This window comes from Simochromis diagramma, unplaced genomic scaffold, assembly GCF_900408965.1.
Source record: "Simochromis diagramma unplaced genomic scaffold, fSimDia1.1 OVJJ01000695.1, whole genome shotgun sequence".
NCBI classification, from domain to species: Eukaryota; Metazoa; Chordata; class Actinopteri; order Cichliformes; family Cichlidae; genus Simochromis; species Simochromis diagramma.
In genome coordinates, this window is record NW_024387488.1 from 282,937 (window position 1) to 306,586 (window position 23,650).

At 38.8% G+C, this 23,650-nt stretch overlaps 1 protein-coding gene across 15 annotated transcripts in view; it reads left to right on the top strand.

The window, feature by feature from the left end:
• The first annotated feature begins 844 nt into the window (after positions 1-844).
• Positions 845-23,650, top strand: part of ablim2 (actin binding LIM protein family, member 2) — an 88,518-nt gene continuing 65,712 nt past the window's right edge. For 11 of the 15 annotated variants that reach the window (XM_040016778.1, XM_040016789.1, XM_040016791.1 and 8 more), the window contains exons 1-2: positions 845-1,139; positions 3,935-3,989. In XM_040016778.1, the coding sequence (XP_039872712.1) occupies positions 3,950-3,989 (40 nt within the window). In that variant the 5' untranslated portion in view covers positions 845-1,139; positions 3,935-3,949. Of the gene's footprint in view, positions 1,140-3,934; positions 3,990-19,964; positions 21,559-23,650 lie in introns of those variants that run through there. The other 4 variants (XM_040016792.1, XM_040016786.1, XM_040016793.1 and 1 more) reach the window with 4 other exon arrangements.

Here is a 23,650-nt window from a genome sequence, read left to right on the forward strand (position 1 = left end):
GTGACTTTAATTCACATGCAAAATCATAATTTATTTTATAATTAATTGGACATTGATTGTCCAAGGAGCAGTAGTTTAAAAAAATCATTAAATATATTAGTGTTGAACCACAGAACCCTTTCCTTACCTGTATATTTAGCAACAGATTTATTTCAAATTAGAATGAATTTTTGTGAAATAAGTATTCAAAAACAAAGACGACTTTTACAATGAGGTTTCTTTATACCAGGAGGAATGTAGTCCACCGCTGGATACTCTGTCATTACACGGCGGGTTTTCTTTAAGAAAAATACAATTCCCATAAATCCCGAGCCATGAGCGCAGTGGCGCTGTCAGCCCGATGACTGCTCTGGAACTGCCGGCTGGATGCTGAAGCTTCAAGAGACAACACGGCCGCTGTTACCTAAATCCAAACAGGAAGCTTGCAGTTTATGTCTTCAAAGTAAAATACATTTTAGTGAAATAAGAAGGAATCGATCATCTCCAAATGTTTTCTTTTATTTGAGTGATGGAAAAACTCTCCCGAGACGCTTACCCCTAAAATCTAAACAGAATAACAAGTTCCAACAAAAACATTTGCCAGTATTTATTTGTTATACATATATTCCATATATTTATTATATTTTCAGATCAAATTCGCACAAACAGAGAGTAAAAAGTAGCTTTGGGATTCCCAGTAGCCCAGATATAAAGGTCGCATTTCTGCTACATTTTATAACATAGAGCACAGATACGCTACTTAACCGTCAGCGTTCAAACTGACATTTATTTTGAAATGACGCACCGGACACTGCTCAATCCCTTCTTCTTTCGAGTTTGACACTAGCGTTTCTGCACCGTGCGCCCACACCCAACCTGCACCGTCTGCTGTACGGAGAGGCAGCGCAGTTCTGCAGTGTGTGCAGGACATTGTCCTCACGGTGCAGCTGTTTGTGGAAATCTGTGCGGCGTCAGCAGCCAGGCACAGCCGGACTCTCTGCTGCACTTTCCCGTGTAAACATCTCTCTGTCATTCATTCGGCTGGCTGCCACTGAAGCTTGCGCGCTTTGCATCCATGTACTGTTAATGTGGATAGTGACTTGTTTACTGTGCATCATCTGACTGGAGAATATATCTGACTGGCACCATGAGCAGCACGGGTAAGACCGATTAGACTATTTTACATTAAACACTGCGGTTTTTTAACTACACAAACGCAAATGTTTTAGTATTAATAGAAACATTCCAATAATATCTTCTATAATATCTTTTAAAAGGATCATCATAAAACCCAGTTAGCTGATCAATACTGTGCCTTTCTTCTTTGTCTCAGGTAATGGTGCTTTTTTGTTTTTGTTTGTTATTATGTGATCAGGTGTGGAATATATGGTTAAAGTGTATTTATAATCGGTTAGAACATAAAAATAGTTCATTCCCTCTCTTTGCTGCAAAAGGGGCACCAGAACGCACCTAGATAACAGATTCTACATTAAAGACTAGAATCTGAAGTTTAGACAAAGCTTCAGCTTTAATCCCTTTGAGAAATGATATTATGTGGGTTAATTAGGTTGCAGCTACACCCACAGTGGCTTTGGTGGCTCTTTTCATCATGTGGCTCTGCAATGACTGTATGCCTGTGTGTCTACAGCAGGCCTGACTTCTGGTGAGGTGCTGCCAGCTGTGGCACAAAAAGGTTGATCGTTATTTGAAGTCTGTGTGTCGTGTCAACTAGGCAGTTAAGTGCCATTCTGGTTTGCTTGTGCAAATAAATCCTAGAGCTAAACTTGCAACACAAGTTCCACAATAATAAGTTCCTAATGCGAGAAAGCTCCTCGGCATGAGGTGTGGCAGTAAATAAAATGTTGTTAAGACATAAATTTGCTTAAGGGTAAATTACAAATGGATGTGTTATAGCTCACAAATAACACACAGAAGATGAGTAGGCAGTCGTCATAAAGGGATGGACAAGGTCATCAACAATGCTCAGGTAGGCAGTGGTGTTCAAACTCAGCTCAGCCTCCACAGCATGAGCCATTGATGCCAGCAGGACGGCTCCATCCTGACCCTATCATCCAAATGAGATGCTCTTGGCTGCAACGAGTGGTTATTTTAATGACTGTAGCCCTCCTATCAGCTCAAAGCTGTCCTCTGACCTATGGTCAAGGTCGCTCACAGGCTATTTTCACTTTTTTGGACCATTCTCCGTAAACCTTGGTTGTTAAGGGAAACCCCAGTAGATCAGCAGTTCCTAAAATACTGAGACCAGCCCTTCTGGCACCAACAACCATGATATGTTTAACGTTACTTCAAAGCACCTTTCCTTCATTCTGATGCTTGGCCTGAACCTCAGCAGGTCATTGTGATCATATGAACTGTCTGCCATGTGTGTGTATTTGCCATAATGAGTAGCTAAACTGCTGTACCTCACAAAGTGGCCAGTGAGTTAGTATCATTACAGATGTGTACTCATGTTAAAAAATTGTTTAAAGAAATGAGTAAACACTTAGGATTCAGACTACAACATTTTTTTTCTACTTTTGGATTTTAATTATGTCAGTGAAAGGCTGTAAGCACAGCAGTCCCACCCAGCTGTTGTTCAAACACTGTCTGTGGGGGCAAAGACAATCAGAGGAAAGAGGGAGGGAGACTGGCCTTTAAGAGAAAGGAGCTAAAATTGCTCACTTTATGACTCTTGATGAAATGAGGAGCTGCACCAAGGGCCAGTATAAATAATTATTATTTTGAGACTCTAGTAAGATGCATGTTTGACGATGCATACATGTTTCCCCGCCATTTCTGTTTCCTGATGTCTTTTACCAGATGTCAGATTTTAAAACTTGGAATCCAAAACAAGTAGAAATGTGAGTATTAGTAGGGAAAGAGATTGGGTTCTTCAAGACAGGAAAATGGACTGTCCTCAGCTTCAATGAGGAAACCGTGGCTGTTGGAGGCATTAATGAGAGTGCTGCAGTGTGCACACCATTATAATCTGATGGAGACAGAGACAACCCTGAGATGGCATTACTCTGCGACTTTGTCACCTTTCTGTGTGATGCATTTTGATAGATGTAACTTTTTAGCTGATGAAGAATGTTGGTAAAATATGTGATTAGGGATTCAGATCTCTACCTAAGCATGCTGACAGCTGGTCTGCACACACAGGATCAGTATGCTTCTGATAAACAGCTTTATCTGTTGAAGAGGTGCTGTTGTATTTGTGTGTTTAGCTAGCAAAAAAAGTCTATTTCGAAGAGATGTGTTCATTAATCTTTACAGAGGGTGTTTCTGAAAACAAGGAAGCTTGGAGCACTGGCAGCTTGTTTTGATGATTGAGCATGTTATTGGAAAACGAAAGTTATGTTTTGAGATATTTTCCTTTCACTAGATTAAGTTGATTTTTGATATTTTCCAGATCACAATCCCGTTACTGTCCTGTTCTGACTTTTCCCCTTATCTTAATCTCAGTGTAAAATAATGTTAAGAATTCCAAGTCTACTATCTGGCCCTGCCATAGTCCTACATTACTGTGCAAAAGTCTCAAACCAATCCTCATTTTTTCATATTTTTCTGGGAAAATAAGTGATAAGTGCAACAATTTCTTGAGCCATGTGCAAATATCATTGGAAATACAGTACAGAAGGCAAAACCAGGGTTTGTACAAGTCTTGGTATGACCACATTTATTCTTCTTTAACTAATTTTCAGGAATAGTTCTCTAGTTTTCTTGCTTCTTGTGTGTGTGTGTGGGATTGCAGCTGCCAAATAGCAGATCTCAATAGGCAACATATTTAAATGTCCTTCAGCTGTAAGCTCATAATCCAGCTTTAATGTGTTAATTACATATGTATGTTTAGCATTTTTGACTCTTTTATCCTGAGGTACTGGTCACATTTCACCAAACAGTGAAACAGACAAACCTGATTCATTCTTTATCTCAAACCACACTGTCCTTCCAGAACCAGTGTGACCCAATGGGACTGTTCATAGATGAAGTTCCAGGCCTCAATTCAGATAATGTTCTTAAGAAAAAATAAAGAACTAAGGAAAGAGAGATCCACAGTGCGGTTGTCTAGTAACTAGAGCAGGGCGATATGACCAAATATTTGTCACGATTTACATTTGAAAATTTGCGCTAACGATATAGCTGACGATATAATTGAAACTAGACAAAATACTCCTCAACTTTATTAGTGCAAAAAAAAATTAAAAAACTAAAAAAATCAATGTATTTTCACTTAAACAAGCAGCTTTTTTAAGTGCATTAAAGTTATATGAAAATTTAACAGTGCAAATGCAAATTCCCTGCCGACAGTTTAACCAAAATGCATTTCCAGTGGAAACTGACCGACATATCCTCAGCATAACCACGTATAATATCCACAAAACCTAAAAAGAGGTTATACACACCCAATACGGTAATATTATGTTGAAGCACAGTACTATCACTCCGCGAGGCTCCTGCCTACGATAGCCGTAATACTCCGACAATCCATCAAGCGGTGCAGCTTTATAGCTTAGCAAAGTCGTACTGAAACATTTGACAGATTTTCGAGCGCCGTGAACATAAAATCGTTTCGAGGTCAGTAAACACAACCAGAATTCATATATAAGGCACACGGGATTATAAGGGGCACTGTCGATTTTCAGAAAAATCAAAGGATTGATTTTAAGTGCGCCGTATTTTCCAAAAAAACACGGTAATAACCACGGCCTGCTAGCATGCGCTACCAAAAATAGTGCTTTGTTGTGTATCTGACGGATGAAAGCCAAACCAGTTCCACACCACTGAAGTTGCAGCATTTTTACAAACCAATCCTGGTTCATCCGTTTCATTCAACGATCCACTTTCGCTCTTCTCATTCTGCGTCGCCGCCATGTGCGTATGTAAACAAAGGCACTGTGCATGCACATTTTACCCACCTATCACGATATTTCATTTTCTTATCGTTGCCCAACATTACACCGGTATTACCGTGAACGGTATGATATGGCCCAGCCCTACTAGTAACACTTGAATTTGATACTATGAAGATTCTTGAGCTCGGGATATGACCAAGTTTAAATAAACCTCTTAGAGATGATGAATATACCCTGACAGAAAGTCTTTCATTTTCAGATCAGTCTGCGTTCTTTCAGTTCCATAAAAATACAAGTAGATGCATGAAGGAGGTAGGTTCAGAGTTACAGTAGATTAGGTTATTTCCAGGCCTTGTAATCAAGGTATTTCCTAAGCTGGAACACATTGACAGCACTGATCCCCCTAACCACAGTGGAATCAGTGACAAAGAGGGATGGAACATCGGTGAATTTGCCTGTTAATTCCAGCTCAGATTACGCCCCAGGTCACATGAAGAGAGGTCTAATCAATACTGTTTCTTACAGTTTTCTCCTCGTATGAACCTGCTGACCTCTTAATGATATCCTCAAGGCCAAATGTTCAGAACCTAAAACAAGTTTATGAAAATAGTCCTATCAAAACACATTATGGCTAGTGGAAATTGCTTCCAGGCTGAACTTTCACTGATTTTAGTGACCCTAACTATGACCACAGTCTACACAGGCTCAAAACCAAGTGTCTTTTCAGCACCACCCTTGACAAATTAGAAAACCAAATCGGGAAAGCCTTCTGGCACTTTAACTTTAGTTATAGCGGAATTTAGTGAGATCGTTCAGTATTTCATGAATTAACCTATTTTTTGTTTCAGAGTTAGATCCTTGTTAGTCTGATGTTTGTGCTACACTGGGCTGCGCTCTGTAAGCTAGGCTGCTAAGCTACATTTAGCCTACAGAGCTAGCTGCTTTTCCCTTTAAATAGCAGGATTTTTTCCAAGACTTGATAAACTAAAAATCTTTTAGAAAAATATTAAATTGTTTTAGTTTTAGTAAGAGTTTTGCTTTGGGTCTGTTTCCAATATATTTCCCCAACTATAAGTTAGGTTTAACAAAATTCAGCATTTCAGTTCAAGTTTAGTGGTTTTACAATTAAAAAAAAAAAATTATTATAAATTGTAAACATTTAGAACCTACGAATAAGCAAAGAGTATAACAAACAACACAATACAAAATATCTAAATAATTTCATAATTGTAGAAGAAGAGCATTGTGGAAACGCTACCAGGAACCTTTGGATAAAGTTGGCTACAACAATGAAAAACAGTTCATCATTTATCCACATCTGCCTGCAGAATGTCCCTCATCCACAGTTCACATTGCTCCACTTCAGTCTTCTGCTCTTTGCAGCTCAGCTCTTCAGCTTCACCCATCTGATTTGGCTGCTCTGCTCCAGATTTGCTCTATTCTTTGCTCAGGTTAGTTGTCCACACTCTGTGTGTCTGTAATCTGCTCTGTCATTCCAACTACAGTATACTAGCCGCTATGTTCATGGTAACACATGGGTAACAGGTGGCTGTCGGGTAATTACTAATAGTTAAGTGGCTAACATTAATATGTGCACAGGCCAGGTTGTTGAAACCTGACCTATGAAACTCCTCCTAAAGTCATGCTTGGTGTACATGAACATTAACTACTTGAGCTGTTAATGAGTTGAGGAGCTGTGTGTCTGTCTGCAGCCCTGCTTGAAACAGAGAGGTTACCATTGTGTCTATGACCAAATTATGTGGGAGTGGCAACATGGATAACATTTTGTTTCAGTTTATTTACATGTTTTATTTTATTTTTTAATCTCCACAAACTCATGCAAACTGATGCTGTTGCACACCTAACGCTGTGCATCATTGCAGAATATTTCAAAATCTTCTTACCACTGAAAAATAACATTGGCACCAGCTAAGGCGCAGGAAACTTTGAGTACAAGCTAATGAGCAAACATTCATGTGTAATTACAATTTTTGGCATTAGTCACAGTTTTGCAGAAACGTTGCTTCCGCCTTCCTCTGTGCAGTTAAATAATGTGTCTCACAAGACAGGAGGTGCAGCATTGTTTTGTGCTTTCTGCCTTCTGAGGCATGTGCCTCCAGGGTGTGTGTGTGTGTGTGTGTGCAGTTTATTGTTTGTGTGTCGAGAATGGGGATATCGTTTTTTCTTTCAGTAAGTTTTTTCCTCTGCAAGTGGAGAAGAAGAAAGTGTTTTAATATGTGGAGATTATACACAAGCATGCATATGTGTTTATATAAATAGGGACAATTTGTTTCATCTGGGATATGAGTCAGTATAGGTCAGTAACTGATTTAGTTACTGTGATAGATCGCAATAATGATAATTAAATAATTATCATTGAATCAAATTTGTTTATAATCACCAAATTAGTATTGGTAAATGATCAGAAAGTTCACTTCCTCACAGAAACAGCTCATGGTGGATTGTAAATCATGATCAAAGCTGTAGTCCACAAACATGTCTCAGACCCTTTTCACATCTGTACGAAGATTACAGATGTTACTAACAACATAAGTAATGGCTCTGAGCTTTTCAAGTGATACTGAAGCAGCTTTATACAATTATGTCATCTGTAACAAAATGTAACTGTAACAAATCTGCAATAGCCTTTTATGTGTTTTGGGAAAGATCGCTTGTGGTCATGCTCTTGCTGCTACAATGGTGACCCAGAAGTGCTGGATGAAAAAGCAGTTGACCCAGCAACTGTGTTGCTGATCTAGAGAGACACCATAGCTCTTCTTACTGGGATAAATACTGACTGAACTCCTTGGTGCTAAACCCCTGACCTGGGGCTTCAGAGCAGTGATTAAACTTGCAGTGTGGTGTTAACTTGTGGCATTTCTCTGCAGCCTGCTGTTTTACGTGGGCCTTTGATGAAGGCAGGAATGGCTGGTTGTTTATTCCGTGTGACTCTACAGACATTTAGTTCAGTGTTTCGGATCGAAGCGCAAATATTACATCTGTAAAAATTACTCTTGTACTTCAGTAGGAACAATTCCACAACTTTATTTAGTTTCAAGGTGAAAAGTGAAATAGAGTGAACACAGATAGATTTGGACCAAATGCGAACTTGATCAGATAGCTAGCCAAGTTAGCCCGGGCCTTTTTTATCTATTTATCTATTCATCCATCTTCTTCCGTTTATCTGGGCCCGGGTCGCAGGGGCAGCAGCCTAAGCAGGGAAGCCCAGACGTTTTTCTCCCCAGCCACCTCTTCCAGTCTGGGTGGACACCAAGGCGTTCCCAGGCCAACCAAGAGATATAATCTCTCCAGCGTGTCCTGGATCTGCTCCGGGGCCCAGAACACCTCATCCAGGAGTTGACCAGGAGGCATCCTTGTCAGATGCCCGAACCATCTCTCGCTCCTTTCAATGTGGAGGAGCAGTGGCTCTACTCTGAGCCCCTTCTAGTTGGCTCACTTCTCACCCTATCTCTAAGGGAGGGGATTTTTTACTTTGGATAAATACTTAAAATTGTTCTATGAAATGTATTATATTGTATTATATTAGATGCTGGAGTCTATTCCAGTTACCATAGGGCGAGAAGGAACACCATTGGCAGGTCACCAGTCTGATGGCAGACTAACACAGAGAGACAGACAACCATTCACACTCACAATCACACTTATAGGCAATTTAGAATCACTAATGAACCCAACCCCACTAATTGCATGTCTTTGGACTGTGTAAGGAAGCCTGAGTACCTGGAGAGAACAGACAAATGAAAATATTAATCTCAGTTTATCTTGGAATCGAGAAACAAAACAACACTTGTGAAGTCTGTAGTAGAAGAGAGCTGCTGTATACAACTGCAACCGTAAAGTGACTTTTTATTTGAAAGGAAACTAGCACCTTTGCAAAGATTTACAGTATCAGTAAAAGACTGACTTTTTCCCCCTTAGGAGGCCAGCATGACCTCTGCAGACAGCATGCCAATCCACATAGTCAGGATTCTTCATTTTACTCTCATTTGTGACAAGATGCAAACTTTATTTTTGTTCAACTTTAAACTTACAAATTGTAAAAGTTAAAAAGTTGTAAATCGCAGATCTGCAGTGGATTTGATTCGATTTACCTCAGCAGTGGATAGTCTTGTGGTGACAGTCACTGTGTCAGTTCTCCTTTGTGGATGTATGGTCCTTGTATGATATCCATCCGTTTGCTTCCACTTGTCCTTTTCAGGGTCGCAGGAGCTGGAGCCTATCCCAGCTGTCATAGGGCAAGAGGCGGGGTACACCCTGGACAGGTCGCCAGTCAGTCGCAGGGCTAACACACAGGGACAGACAACCATTCACACTCACATTCACACCTATGGGCAAGCCGGAGTACCCAGAGGGAACCCACGCAAACACGGGGAGAACATGCAAACTCCACACAGAAAAACCCCGGCCTGATGATGAAATTGAACTCAGGACCTTCTTGCTACACAAGATATTTTTTTAAATTCATTTAGCAAATCTACAGTCTAGAATCTTTTACTATTTTCTTTGGAAGTGGCAGAAAATGTAGGAAAACTCTCGACTGTCATCATTGGTGGGTTACTCCACATCTCTTCAATGGGTTAAAGGAAATCAATGAAAGCCTTTTTTAGCAAACCATGTCGTGCTGACCCCAAACAGAGGAGCTTGCAAGTTTTACTATTATGAAACACTACTCTGCCAAGTGTGGGATGCTCCAAAAAAAATCCACAATTTGCAGACAATTAAGAGACAGGATGCATTTCTACTGTCTTCAGAATAAGTTGTGTTAACTTACTATCCCATTAGTGACTAAGTGAACTTGGTATTGTCCATACCACTGAATTATTTAGGGCACTATAGACAACTGTGACTTTCAATACTTTTAGTGCACTGTAGAAAATGTGTTTTCACATATGCACTGCATATTCAGCACCCAGCGTTGTATGCAACCAAGCAAATATCCAATACAGTCACATTGCCCCATTGCCAGAAGATTCCTGCTAATATTCTGATGCTTTTACAGCTAACAAGTGCACATTGTGTGCTTCCTTGTGTGTGCTCTGTCCAGGCACATACTTGGGTGTGTTGCACTTGTGTGTATTAACCTAGATGCCAAAGTCCTGGATTGGATTACTGCTATGTCGGGAGAAAGACAAAGATCAATTCACTTTCACCTTTGTGTGTGTGTGTGGTGTTGTGCTATGCTGTGATTGATCATTGCTGGATTGCTGGCTGACAAATGTTGGTCACATTTCTGTGAATGGATATAAAATATACTTTAACAGGGTCTGCAGTATCTTTGTGCCCAAGCTGAAGAAAAACAAAATGTTTTTATTCCTGTCCCAACTCTTTCTTCAGCAGCATCAAAAAACTAACTCCACCCTCTCTCTTCCTGTTTTTATATCCTTGTTTCCCTTCTCCCTTCCTTTCCTTTACCCTCTCTCTTGTTTCTTTACTTCCTTTGCCCCTCTGCCCCTTCTTCTCCTTTAACCCTTTTGCCCTCTTTTGTCTGTTTGATGTCATTTCCTCATGTGTCCTCCATCCTCCTTTTACCACTTATCTCCTTCATGTCCTTCTTGACTTGTCTACTTCCTACCTTTTCAGTCTGTTTATTTCACATGTTCTATTTTCTCCCCCTTTCTTTTCTTTCCCTTTCTCTCTTCTTCCATTTCCTTTGTATCTCTCAGACTCCACCTTTCCCCTGTGACTGAACTAATTAACCAGACTCGCATTATGGGTCATGCTTTTCTGAAGAAGTTCCAAAGGAGGACCTTAAATGGGTTAGATTAGTGATTTTTTTGTCTGCTGGCAATTCTCTGCTGTAGACTGGAGGAAAAATACTGTGATGAAAGAGATTTTCTTCAAGTTGCACTTCTGTGGGGATCACTAATCCTGAACATCAGCATTAGGGTGCAGTGCTTTGTCTTTGTCTGAGCTCTACTGGGTGTGCTCATGAGGACCACACTTGGATAGCAATGTACTCACTTAAGATCTAAATATTGCTATGCTAAATAACCCCACCCCTAATTGCATGGGGTGGCCTAAAACTGGAGGATGTTTATGCTATTAATATTCATATATTATAACAATAAAAAATAAACAAACACAAAGAGCCAAGGTAATAAAAATGTATGCCTTCTATTCAAAATTAATTATTTTAACCAGCGATATGAATTAAAGTGAAGCTTTAAAGATTACAGTGTGTAAAACCTCACAGTTAGATCTCGGTAGATTGCAGTCAACTGGTTTCTTTGTATTAGGGTGCAGTAAATAGTCCTCCTGACTATCTAACTGTCTAACTAATTATATTTTACTCCTGCACAGTTGGCGTGGAGCATCCGTAATTTCATTGTATATGTGCAAGGACAACAAAGGGCTATTGTTCTATTTTATTTCTTATTCTATTTGTTAGAAAAGAAGAAAAGATGTAAGAAAATAGGTTTTTATGCCTCCCAATTAAAATGCATAATCCCAGCTATGGTGGCTGCTCTAGGACAAACGTGTTTTAGTCAGATCTAAGGAGCTTGGAAAGAAAAGCATCTGGACTTCTTTAAGTTACGTCTTCAAACAACTGAAAGAAGTCCGGACGCGTTTCTTTCCAAGCTCCTTAGACTATGATGACCTTGATGACTGAGAACAGACATAACGTGTTTTAGTCAGCCAAGAGTGATCAAAAACGTTAAATTTAGACTGTACTTCATAAGGCTCATGGCAAGCTGCTTTCCATTTCCTCACAACAGCTGTACCCAGGCAGTCTGTTTCTACAGTTGTTTGTATATATTGCACTTATAAATTATTACATATAATATATTGTTTACAATATATTTTAACATATTTGAATAATATCATTACTTAGTAAATAAATTAGGAATAAAAAACAGACATTGTTCTGTTAAAGATTTTGTGGTATTTGATATTTTTTACCCCAGAGTCACCTAAAAAAATCTGTCATACATTTAATTTAATGTAACATTTAATTTAAACGTAACTCATAAGGCGTGCTGCATATATAGTCGCCATTTACATAAAACACTATTAGCGTTAGCATCTTGTCATGTTGGTCCATCTTAGCCACTGTATTTAAGATGGCACGGCAACATGGCTGCTTCCACTAATACATACCTGCTGATATGTATTTCTAATTAATTAATTACATTTATGAGAATTCTTCAATTTGTTTGAAGATGTAATTATACACGAGTCAGTGTATATTCACAACATTCTTCTATTTGAGTGTTTTCTTCATTAAACTCTTTATTAAACTTAAACTTATACAGGCACAGAGTACTTACATACAGTAAATTAAACTGAGTGTTTATACATTTCTGAAATGCAGCCCAATAAATACAAGATGTTAAGTAAGATTATAATCAAGGTCTTTTATATATTTTAACCCTAATACAGAGTCTGGTTCAATCTCAATATTCAGAGAGAGGGTATTTTAATATATCTGCAATTTGACTTTGTATTTATAATGTGCACCTTTGTGCACCTTTGTGCACATTTCACTTGTTACCTTTACACATTTTCACTGTCGTATTGCAATGGTAAATGCAAAGGTTGGACTTTGCTTGGTTAAGATCAGTCTTAGGGAATCATCTATATCTTGAATTGATTCAGTTTCTCTTACTTTGTTATTTTGCTTTCAATTGGCCTCTTACCAACTACTTGGTTGGGTTTAGCTGCTCCTCACAACATTAACCCTCCATGTTGAAAAATAATTCATACCTGCTTCATTTCAAAGTGAAGTCAAGCATCCCTGTGTGATGAATTGAAAGTGTGACCCATTGCCACAATCAATCATGTCACAGCTCTGATCCCAAAGCACATCTTGTGTTTGTTTTATCATTTAAGAAAAGTCAAAAAGTATATGAAGACATTTAAGATTAAAAGCCTTAAAGAAATAGTGTTGACTATCATTGTAACTTCATGCTAACAAAAAAGGAAAAGAAAAAAAGCAGTTAGAATGACCGCACTTAGTAAACGGAAAGAATATTTATTTTAAAAAGGAGAACCTTGATACAGCAAATTGATAAGTATAACATGGCTTTATTGCCCTTAAACAGGGTTTGCCTCCTCTATGTTAGTGCCAGTAGCAGCTCGTGTGTGGTTATTAAAGCAGGGAAGAAAAAGAGGTCAAGAAACATTTGCTGTAGTGAGCTGGTTTTAGATCCTCCTCTGGCCTTCATCTGTCCGGATATATAATCTGATGGGTGTTTCCACATGTTTAGATGCACTAAGACACACAAGTGTACACTACAAACAGCAGCTTTCCATCAGTGGAGGTTTCAGTTTATATTGTCTCCTGCACTGTTTATTACATTTCGGTTGCAGAACTAAATATCACTGATATACTGTTGACTCGGCGTGTCAGTTGAACACAAATCTATCTACAGGCTCACAAAGAGAGTGCTGAACAACCCTGCAACCCAGATTAGAGAAATTGTGACCTTGGAAATTAAGATGCTAAATGGTATCGCTAAATTTCTGCCCATTCATCCACTTTAACAGATGCAGACTATAGGTCTCTAAATTCCAATATACAGATACACAAAATAATAAATATTGTGTTACCTTGTATGCTGTATCCAGGAAGGCTTGACGTAAAACTAAAATTCAATGGGAAATCTTAACAGGCACTAAACGCTAACTATGGATTATTACACAGTCTGTGAAAACCCCTGATCCTGATTAGGGATTTTGGCTTGGGTTTGAAGCCCACAGATTTCTAACTATCTGCACTGTAATTTGGATTCATGAACTTTAAATGCCAGTTTTGTATTCACCAGGATTTTCAATTGTGTTTGCAGAGTATTTGTACATCGGCATGCACATTTTCAGTTTGTCGTACTAAAGTTTTTGTGTCTTACAAGACATTGAAATAAAAACTTTACCCACTAGGGTGTGACACCATTTCTTTGGCTGGAGAACTGGACAGAGGGAGGTCCATAGCAACATGTTAAAACGTAAACCTTCAATCGTTTATAAAATTTGAAAACTTATCATTTAAATTTGCTCATCATGTGTCACGCTAAAACGACAACGCACTAGAGATGACCAAAAATATTTGTCACGATATACATTTGAAAATTTGCGATAACGATATAGCTGACGATATAATTGACACTAGACAAAATACTTTACAACTCCACAACTTTATTAGTGCAAAAAAAACCCCATCAATGTATTTTCACTTAAACAAGCAGCTGTTTTTTTATGTGCATTAAAGTTATATAAATTTTAACAGTGCAAATGCAAATTCCTTGCTGACAGTTTAACCAAAAGGCATTTCCAGTGGAAATTGACCGACATATCCTCAGCATAACCATGTATAATATCCACAAAACCTAAAAAGAGGTTATACACACACAATACGGTAATATTATGTTGAAGCACAGTACGTATCACTCCGCAAGGCTCCTGCCTACGATAGCCGTAATGCTCCAACAATCCATCAAGGAGTGGGTTTGTAGCTTAGCAAAGTTGTACTGAAACATTTGACAGATTTTCGAGCGTCGTGTACGACATAAAATCGTTTCGAGGTCAGTAAACACAACCAGAATTCATACATAAGGCACACAGGATTATGAGGGGCACTGTCGGTTTTCAGAAAAATCAAAGGATTGATTTTAAGTGTGCCGTATTTTCCAAAAAACACGGTAATAACAACAGCCCGCTAGCATGCTCTACCAAAAATAGTGCTTTGTTGTGTATCTGATGGATGAAAGCCAAACCAGTTCCACATTTTTACAAACCAATTCTGGTTCATCTGTTTCATTCAACGATCCGCTTTCGCCCTTCTCATTCTGCGTCGCCGCCATGCTTTTTCCGCTATGTGCGTATGAAAACAAAGGCCATGTGCATGCACGTTTTACCCATATTCTATCGTGATACTTCATTTTCTTATCGTTGATATGGCCCAGCCCTACAACGCACTCAGAACATTTTCAGCTGTTTTCCCCGATGTTTCCTGTTAAGCCCCTGTCTAGTGAAACTTGACACTTCCTCGAGATGTTACACATTAAAACAATTTAAAACAGCTGCAGAGCTTTGACTATTGCTGAAGTCAAGATCATCCTTGTAGTATGCCATATTTCTTGTGTTTGTTTGTTTTTTCTCCTTTCATCTTGTCCCCACAAACTGACCACACATTTGTCTTAATGTCTTGCATCTTGGAGGGAAGGACATGTTTTGTGTTTCTAAAGGGGAACTACTTTTTGCTTAGTGCGGTTTAACTCTTCTTTATAAATGGGAGTTGGACTTTGAATAAGCAGTGATGGTGCATTGCAGAGGCACACACACACGGGTGCTTACACACATATTTGCAGACAGAAAGAAGGAGGTTCTATGATCCCTCAATGGGCTTTCTTGTGGCATTATCCTTTATCTGCCCCTCCAGTACCCCCAGTTTTATAGTCATCTAAACCTTTGATGTGAAGCTCTTTATGATAGCACAGTTCACTTTAGTGCTGTGAGCTAGTCAGGTATTAACCTTTCCTATGAGAGTTACAGAACTGCAGCATAGAGTATTAAATACTTGTTCATATGTGATATAATTGGTTACAAATCTAGGAAAATGCAGAAAGTCAAGGTCAAGGTCTCAGTTCTTCCCATATCTTATCTGCGTACCTGCTGTCAAAGAGTGGCTCTTGTGTATTACTACATTTTAGTAACTTGTTTGTAGCAACTTTATATATTCACTGCTTCACTGAGTAAATGGGTTAAATGCAGAGATGAATTTCCCCATGGGGATCCATAAAGTATACATTATTACATTATTATTATTATTATATACACAGACTGTGAGTGGCATAAAAATGCATATATCCCAGTGAAGTCAACCAACTGAACTTTGAACCCTCGAAGTTTCATGGTGAGGTCCTAGGTCAATGTCTTTTTCACTCTTACCAAGCAATGGGGCTGTAGTGCACAAACAAGTTCAACCAGCGGTTTTAATACTATAGTACTTTTCCCCTCACACACACTGACACTGCTCCTTTGTCTATAGCAGCTGTATTGCTTTCAAACCTGTATTCTGTGTTTTACTGCTTGCCATTTTTCTAATATGGTTTTATCTTCCTTTGTAAAATTAGCGACTCTGCTTCCAGCAATCCTATCCATAATTGTGATTGATCATATTCATGTGAGCCTGCAGGGGAAACCCTCGGCTATTTTAGTGAAATGATAAAAAGCTTTGTGTGACTGCTTGTCCTGATTGCTGATTGCAATCAGGATAGGGTAGGTAGGCGATAACAGATATCAGATACCCCGAGTTAGGGCTGGGCCATATCATACCGTTCACGTTAATACCGGTATAATGTGGGGCAACGATAAGAAAATGAAGTATCGCGATAGAATATGGGTAAAATGCGCATGCGCAGTGCCTTTGTTTTCATACGCACATGGTGGAAAAAGCATGGCGGCGATGGAGAATGAGAAGGGCGAAAGCGGATCGTTGAATGAAACGGATGAACCAGAATTGGTTTGTAAAAATGCTGCAACTTCAGTGTGGAACTGGGTTAGCTTTCGTCCGTCAGATACACAACAAAGCACTATTTTTGGTAGCGCATGCTAGCAGGCCGTCGTTATTACCGTGTTTTTTTGGAAAATACGGCACACTTAAAATCAATCCTTTGATTTTTCTGAAAATCAACAGTGCCCCTCATAATCCCGTGTGCCTTATGTATGAATTCTGGTTGTGTTTACTGACCTCGAAACGATTTTATGTACACGGCGCTCGAAAATCTGTCAAATGTTTCAGTACGACTTTGCTAAGCTACAAACCCACTCCTTGATGGATTGTCAGAGCATTACGGCTATCGTAGGCAGGAGCCTCGCGGAGTGATACGTACTGTGCTTCAACATAATATTACCGTATTGTGTGTGTATAACCTCTTTTTAGGTTTTGTGGATATTATACATGGTTATGCTGAGGATATGTCGGCCAATTTCCACTGGAAATGCCTTTTGGTTAAACTGTCAGCGAGGAATTTGCATTTGCACTGTTAAAATTTATATAACTTTAATGCACATAAAAAAACAGCTGCTTGTTTAAGTGAAAATACATTGATGTGGTTTTTGCACTAATAAAGTTGTGGAGATGTAAAGCATTTTGTCTAGTGTCAATTATATCGTCAGTTATATCGTTATCGCAAATTTTCAAATGTATATCGTGACGAATATTTTTGGTTATATCACCCTGCTCTACCCCGGGTATGATAAACTGGATTCAAAGGCCCCAAAAGAATGTCCACCTTTACTGATCATACTCAGTGCGTTCTCATTAGCAGTCCTGAGGCAAGTAATTAGTCATTAAGAAGCCAAAGATAGACTTCAGTGCAGTTGGTTAGCAGAAAGAGTTGAGCTTAAGCAAATCCAAAGAAATGGATTTCTCTTGCTGTTCTAACTTCTGTTATGTGAAGATTTTCATTGAACCCACTGCAGAATGTAAAAGTTTATGAAATGCATCTTTCATAGCTTGAAGGATTTGTGTACTTGCACAGGATGTTTTGGGCCAAATGCAGTCAGTGAGTTAGTTAGAACACCTGAAGCAAATAAATAAATAAATGAAGCAAATAAAAATGTTGAGAAACTATATCTAAATAGTAATTCACCCAAAGTATCCTTATAGCCAATCCAGGCCATAACTCTCCACTTAGGAAAGAAGGGATAAAGAATTTCTCTGTACCTAAGATGTTTTATATAAATGTAAGTCTATGCAGATATCTGCCTTCTTGCCTTTCGGTGCTTTATTCTGACAAAGCTACAAAAGACTCCACAGGCTGAGCTGTTTTTTCTTTCTTCTTTCTTTTTTATTTTGTTGCTTTGTTTGTTCTCTTGTTAATGCAGTTGCTTTTTAAGGATTTATATCAGCGCCACTTTAACAGTGAAGATTGCTGAATTTTTTTTTTTGTTTTTATTTTAACCTCCTAGGACCTGGCGCCCACATATGTGGACATCACGTTTTGGGTTATTTAGACCAAAATACTCAATTGTGCTCTACAGGGGCGCTTACGAGGACATTATACTGCTACTGTTCTATCGAAATTTAAAATAAATATCCTTATATGTGGCTCTCATTTTTCTTAGAAACAAAAATCAGGTAAAAAAACCAAAACAAAACTGGTAATTCTTTGTTTTTACATTCACCGGGTCCCAATGTGCCCAAATATCAAAGAGAAATTAAAAATGCATGCCGTGGAAGAGTTCGGGTCTTAGGAGGTTAAAGTTAAACCCAGATTGCTGGTGTTCTCTGTTAGATGGGTAAAGATCAGAATGATTTTTTTTCTTTCAGTATCTTTTTTCTGCATAAAGTCCTATGACAAAACTGTGAAGTTGCATTTTTATTATCTTATCTGGAATTCTGATCCTTATACATGTCATTATGTGTGTGTATATTGTGTTGTGGCTGGTATTATTTTCGGCTCATTTGGATGCAGCAGCACTTTCTGTCTTGGTCTCCCTTTGAATTTGTTGTAGATGCCACTTGGCAGAGGCGGTACTGGATAATTTGCAATGCAGATGTTGTGTATTTTCTCGCATAAACACAGACACACAGTGCCTGCTGCTGAGTCACATGGCACAGTCCACCATACACACTGTTACCCTGAAGCTTTCTACCATTTACTGAGCTCCAGTGATGACCCATCACAGCTTCAAAAGTCAGGGAAAGAAAGAAGGCACCTTTAAAAGATATGTGAGAAACAATAAAGCCAATGTTAGAGAAGAAATGAGGCCACACTAAATGCTCAGTATCCCTGGCATATGCCTCTGCTCACTGACAGGCAGCTCAGTTGTTACGCAGTCCTCTGGTACATCCGGTCTTTTATTTTTGGTACTTTTTTAATAACCTCCTCTGTGGGCTCAAGCTGGTCCTGTTTGACAGGCATTCACCTGTCATGTCAAGGATTTGAATGCATGCTGTGCTTGTCCTAATTGTATCAGGGTTCAAGTGATATTCATTGTTTTTAAGCTAATGCTGAATACTCTTAAAAGGTTGATCAAGCAGGAGACCATGGGCTAGTTCTAACATGCTGGGTGATGTTAGCAAGATCTTGAGAATGTTCACCATGTGGCCATAACATGTTAGTGTGCTAACTTTGTTAATTAGCACTTCACATGATGCTCATGGGAATGCTGTCAGTTTTGCAAGTATTATGTCATCAACCAGAGGGGGTAGATCAGCGGTCCCCAACCCCCGGGCCTCGGACCGGTACCGGTCCGTGAGTCGTTTGGTACTGGGCCGCGAGAGTTGAGGCTCAGGTGTGAAATGTATGGTTTTCAGGGTTTTTATCGGTTTTCAGCGTTATTTTGTTATCGTTTTTATCGTTAACTCAGTTTTCCTGGGTCTTTTCACGTGTGTTATGAATAAATCTTCTTTTTTCGGTACCGGTACTAGTTTTATTTTGTTGTATTTATCCGCGACAACTTAAAAGCCGGTCCGTGACAATATTGTCGGGCATAAACCGGTCCGTGGCGCAAAAAAGGTTGGGGACCGCTGGGTTAGATAATGTCCTCAGGTCAGAAGAGTGACCGCAGCACCATAGAGTAAAACTCTACGGTGCTGTTTTAGCTGTAAAAGCAGAAGTAATAATGAGAGTTCTTCTGGTGAACTGAACTAAGATTTTTATATCATTTAATTTGTGCACTGTTCATGAATACAGTACCTTCATAGGCACAAATTGTACAGTTTCATTGTTCCATTGTGACATCACCCATTGTGCTGTTGGACTCCTAATTTTGAAGCTTTAACATTAGTTTTTGGTGTTACCATGTTGGTTATTTGAAGCCAGTATTTAGGATAAAAGCAATAACTTTAAGTTATCAGCTAATGCCAGTTAGCTTGGTTAGCAGGCTGCAATCATAAATTCGGTCCAATGCCAAAAAAAAGTCACACTGATTCATTATAGGAGAACCATTAATGTTGCTAACTGTCACAGCATTTCACTCAGAACATTTTTTCCTGACTTTTCGATGTTGCAAATATGTAAAGTCTAGGAGATCGCCAGAGAAAACTCAAACCTTTAAAAATGCCTGTCACTATTGCAAATTAAGAACTCAGATGCAAGATGTTGAGGTGTTTTGCCAAACATTCATTAAACTCTTAAGAAAAGTTAACTTAAGAAAATGTATTATTAAATTTCAGTTTTATTTATGTAACACTAAATCACAACGGCAACTGTCTCAATGTGCTTTATATTGTAAGGTAAAGACCCTATAATAATACAAATAAAACAGAGAAAAACCCAACAATCATATGACCACCTATGAGCAGGCACTTTGGTTACAGTGGGAAGGAAAAACTCCCTTTCAACAGAACGAAATCTCCAACAGAACTACGCTCAGGGAGCGGCGTCCGCGACTAGTTGGGCGTGAGTGTAGTGCTTTAATGGAGTGATGCAGTAATATGAGGTTTTTAAGATAAGATAGGACCTGATTATTCAAAACCCTATATGTGTACACGTAGTGTACACGTCCTGATAAAAAACAACTCCAAGATTCCTCACAGTGTTACTGGAGGCCCAGGTAATTCCATCCAGAGTAAAAGTTATTATGATAATGGCAGAATATTCCTCTCAAATCGTCTGGTGGTTCAGTTGTATTATAAACGCCTGGCTTAGTACCTAATGAGTAATTACTTAACCACTGAGGAAGTGGCCATTGTTTTATGGAGGCCCAAAACATGGAGAGGATCCAAAATCCTTACCATTACCCTAAGGTGACCCTACACCTGCTGAATAAAGAATGACCTCATTGTTTCTTTACACTGTGCATACATTGTTCAGTTATATCACGCAACTATTTTGTTTTGGCAGTAAGTATTGTTTATGTAGTCATGAAGCATCATTCAGAGAGTTAAGTCACGCTACACGTCGTCAGTCATTAAAAAGTGTTTATGCAAGGCAGGCAGGTAAAAGTTGCAGATCACCAACTAAATACATTTCATCTAAGTTGTCTTTAATTAGCAATATTGCTAGCTAAATGCTATGTTTACATTATTTATCCATTTATCTCTCTGTGCAGTACATTAGATCTGTCCCTATGTGTCTGTCTATAAAGCAGGTTTGAATCGACAGCAATAAAACCTTATTTGGATATTGTTTAGATACCAGGTCAGATTAACTGGGGGAGTTAAAGACAGTTTCCAAATATAACTAACAACAACTAAGTAAGTGTTAGTTTAATCTGCAGGAGCAGTTAGAGAAAATATTCTGAACCTTTGCATCACCAACCTAAAAATATGTGGGGAACAATATAATGATATAATAATAAATACTGTTTTGTTAAACGTCATCTTTTATCACCGAACAGACTGAAAACCAGTTAGCTTATCACTGAGCTGTGAGGAGTTATTTTGGTGTGTACTGGAAAGACTGGGACACACCCAGTGACAGATTACCATTCAGAGGTGTCATTCTCTTAAACCTCCACATGCTTCTATTTATAACAGATAGCTGCAATACCTCAGAGAGGTGAGAAAGAGAGGGAGAGGGAGAGAGTCATATGACCTACTGCTCATTCCACAGATAGTGACGGGCAGCACGCTCACTCTGTGCTTCCATCTGTAATTTCACCAGAGCTGCAGTGTGTTCAGAGGATGTGTCGCAACACAGTCAGTGTACTCTGAACAGATTTCTGGGATTTTGTCTGTAATTATTATCAGCAAAGGACGTAACAGTATATCGCATTTGGGCTGACAGCTGGAGGACAATGCCAGAGGAGAAAGGTAATAATGACCTTTAATATCCTTAAATGAGCCGTTTGTGATGCGTTCACCTGCCCGTACCAGAATTGATTGTATTTAATAATCACTTACCTTTTACAACCACTGGAATGCGGACTCATCACTCACATACTAAATACTATCGGGTTTTTTTACTTTAATAACAGCAACTCAGACATTAGAACATAATTTTTAAGTTAGTTCTCGATACAGGGTGTTTGTGTAGGAATATATGTGCTTCTATTAAAATGAACTTTGAATACAACCAAGCCGCCCTCATGTTATGCAATCCTGGTCTGGAGCTTAGGGCACTTTCTCTTTGAATGTGAATGTGAACGACAACAAGCCTGTGGCAGCAAGCTGAATGCTTATACTGCAGGTTGATATGCAGCCTGCCTGCAACATCCCTGGCAACAACACTGTTGTTTTGGTCCATTTCCCACATCTCGAGCTCTGGGACATTAGCCATTTGGGCTGCTTACAAAGGTCTGAGGGCAAGTTGCTAAGAAGAAATCCCTATAATAATTCCAATACGTATTTACAGTGTTTTTGGTATTATACCAAATTATGGAGTTGTCATCTTTTGTATTGTTTTATGTTTTATTGTGTAAATCATCTACTATGATGACTTATAGTTTGCGGTGAGAGTTCAAAACAAGCTTATCTGCAAGTAGTATGATAAATTACACATGTTTATATTAATAGTAGATTTGAATATATAAAGTTTAAAATTTAGCAGTAAAGAAAAAGGAGCTAAAGAGGCTTCTCATTCATTGTTGAGTTCAATGAAAGAAAGTGAGCTTGCATTGTGTGCCTTTTCTTGGTCATTTTAAATGTATAGCATGCATACATACATGCAAGTGACAGCTTCACTCTCATTCATGTGCACTTCAGTTAGCTCAAAGCTGAGTCAATGCCCATTTTTGCAGTGTTAAAGGTTTTTTCACCAAAAAAATTGCCGTTAGTATCTCTTAAGAAAAGCTAGTACCTACAGGGTAAAAAGACATGTACACTTCCTCACCTGCCCATGGTGAGGAAGTGTACCACGACCTTAGCTATATCACACTTACAGTTTTATCTGCTGTTATCAAAAAACATAAACGTTACACAGTCACTGGTTAAATGGATCTAAATCAAAAGAATGAGAATAGTGAGCCAAGTGGCTATTTCAGACGCAGGTAAAACAGAGCAATTCAGCTGATTTTACTACAACCTAATATATCAGACAAACTTGAAGATATCATTATGGATATTGAGATGGGAGCTCCAGGATTTTATATAAAATTGGTTAAATTCAAGTAATAAGTGCTGCATATTTATCTTTTAATAACAAGCATCGGAAACATGTCACATTTTGAGAAGTTTTATTTACAAAAAAACAAAAACAGAACTCGTTATAAGCGTGGCCAGCTCTGCAACAGCATCAAGATTTTGGCTCCCTGTAACTGGCTTGTTGAGTTTAAGCCAATTTAAACCTGATACTGTATGTTATTATGTAAGGTAATATGACATGACTAGAATATTTTGTTTGTTCGTGTTTTTGATTAATTTTGACTGACTTGTAGCTATACCTATCACATAAATGTCATGAAGTTAAAATATGATGCAAAAACATAAAATACTACTACAGTATCTCAGTACAACAAAGCTTAAGTACTGGAGTAAATATAGTTTTCATTACTGACCTCCACCCAATTGGCTGTAAAGAGAAGCCTTACTGCCATTCCTCATAAACACCCTGTAAATGTCTGCTGCTCTCCACTGCCTTCTTTTCCAAATTCAGCTAAAGCGTGTTGCTTTGTTAACACAGAGGCACTACTTTTTTGTATAGAGCTGCATTGCCATCACAATGTGACAAAGCTTGTTAAGTTTGATGGTGAGGGTACACACACACACACACACACACACACACACACACACACACACACACACACACACACACACACACACACACACACACTTCCATTTCTACATTGATGCATATATGTAGAAGACATGTACACAAGAATGCACTACAGATATGAGAGGTAAACACTGAGTCAGTAGGAACAGACATACACTCCACTCTAGGCTGTGTCTCAGTCCCCACCAAGGA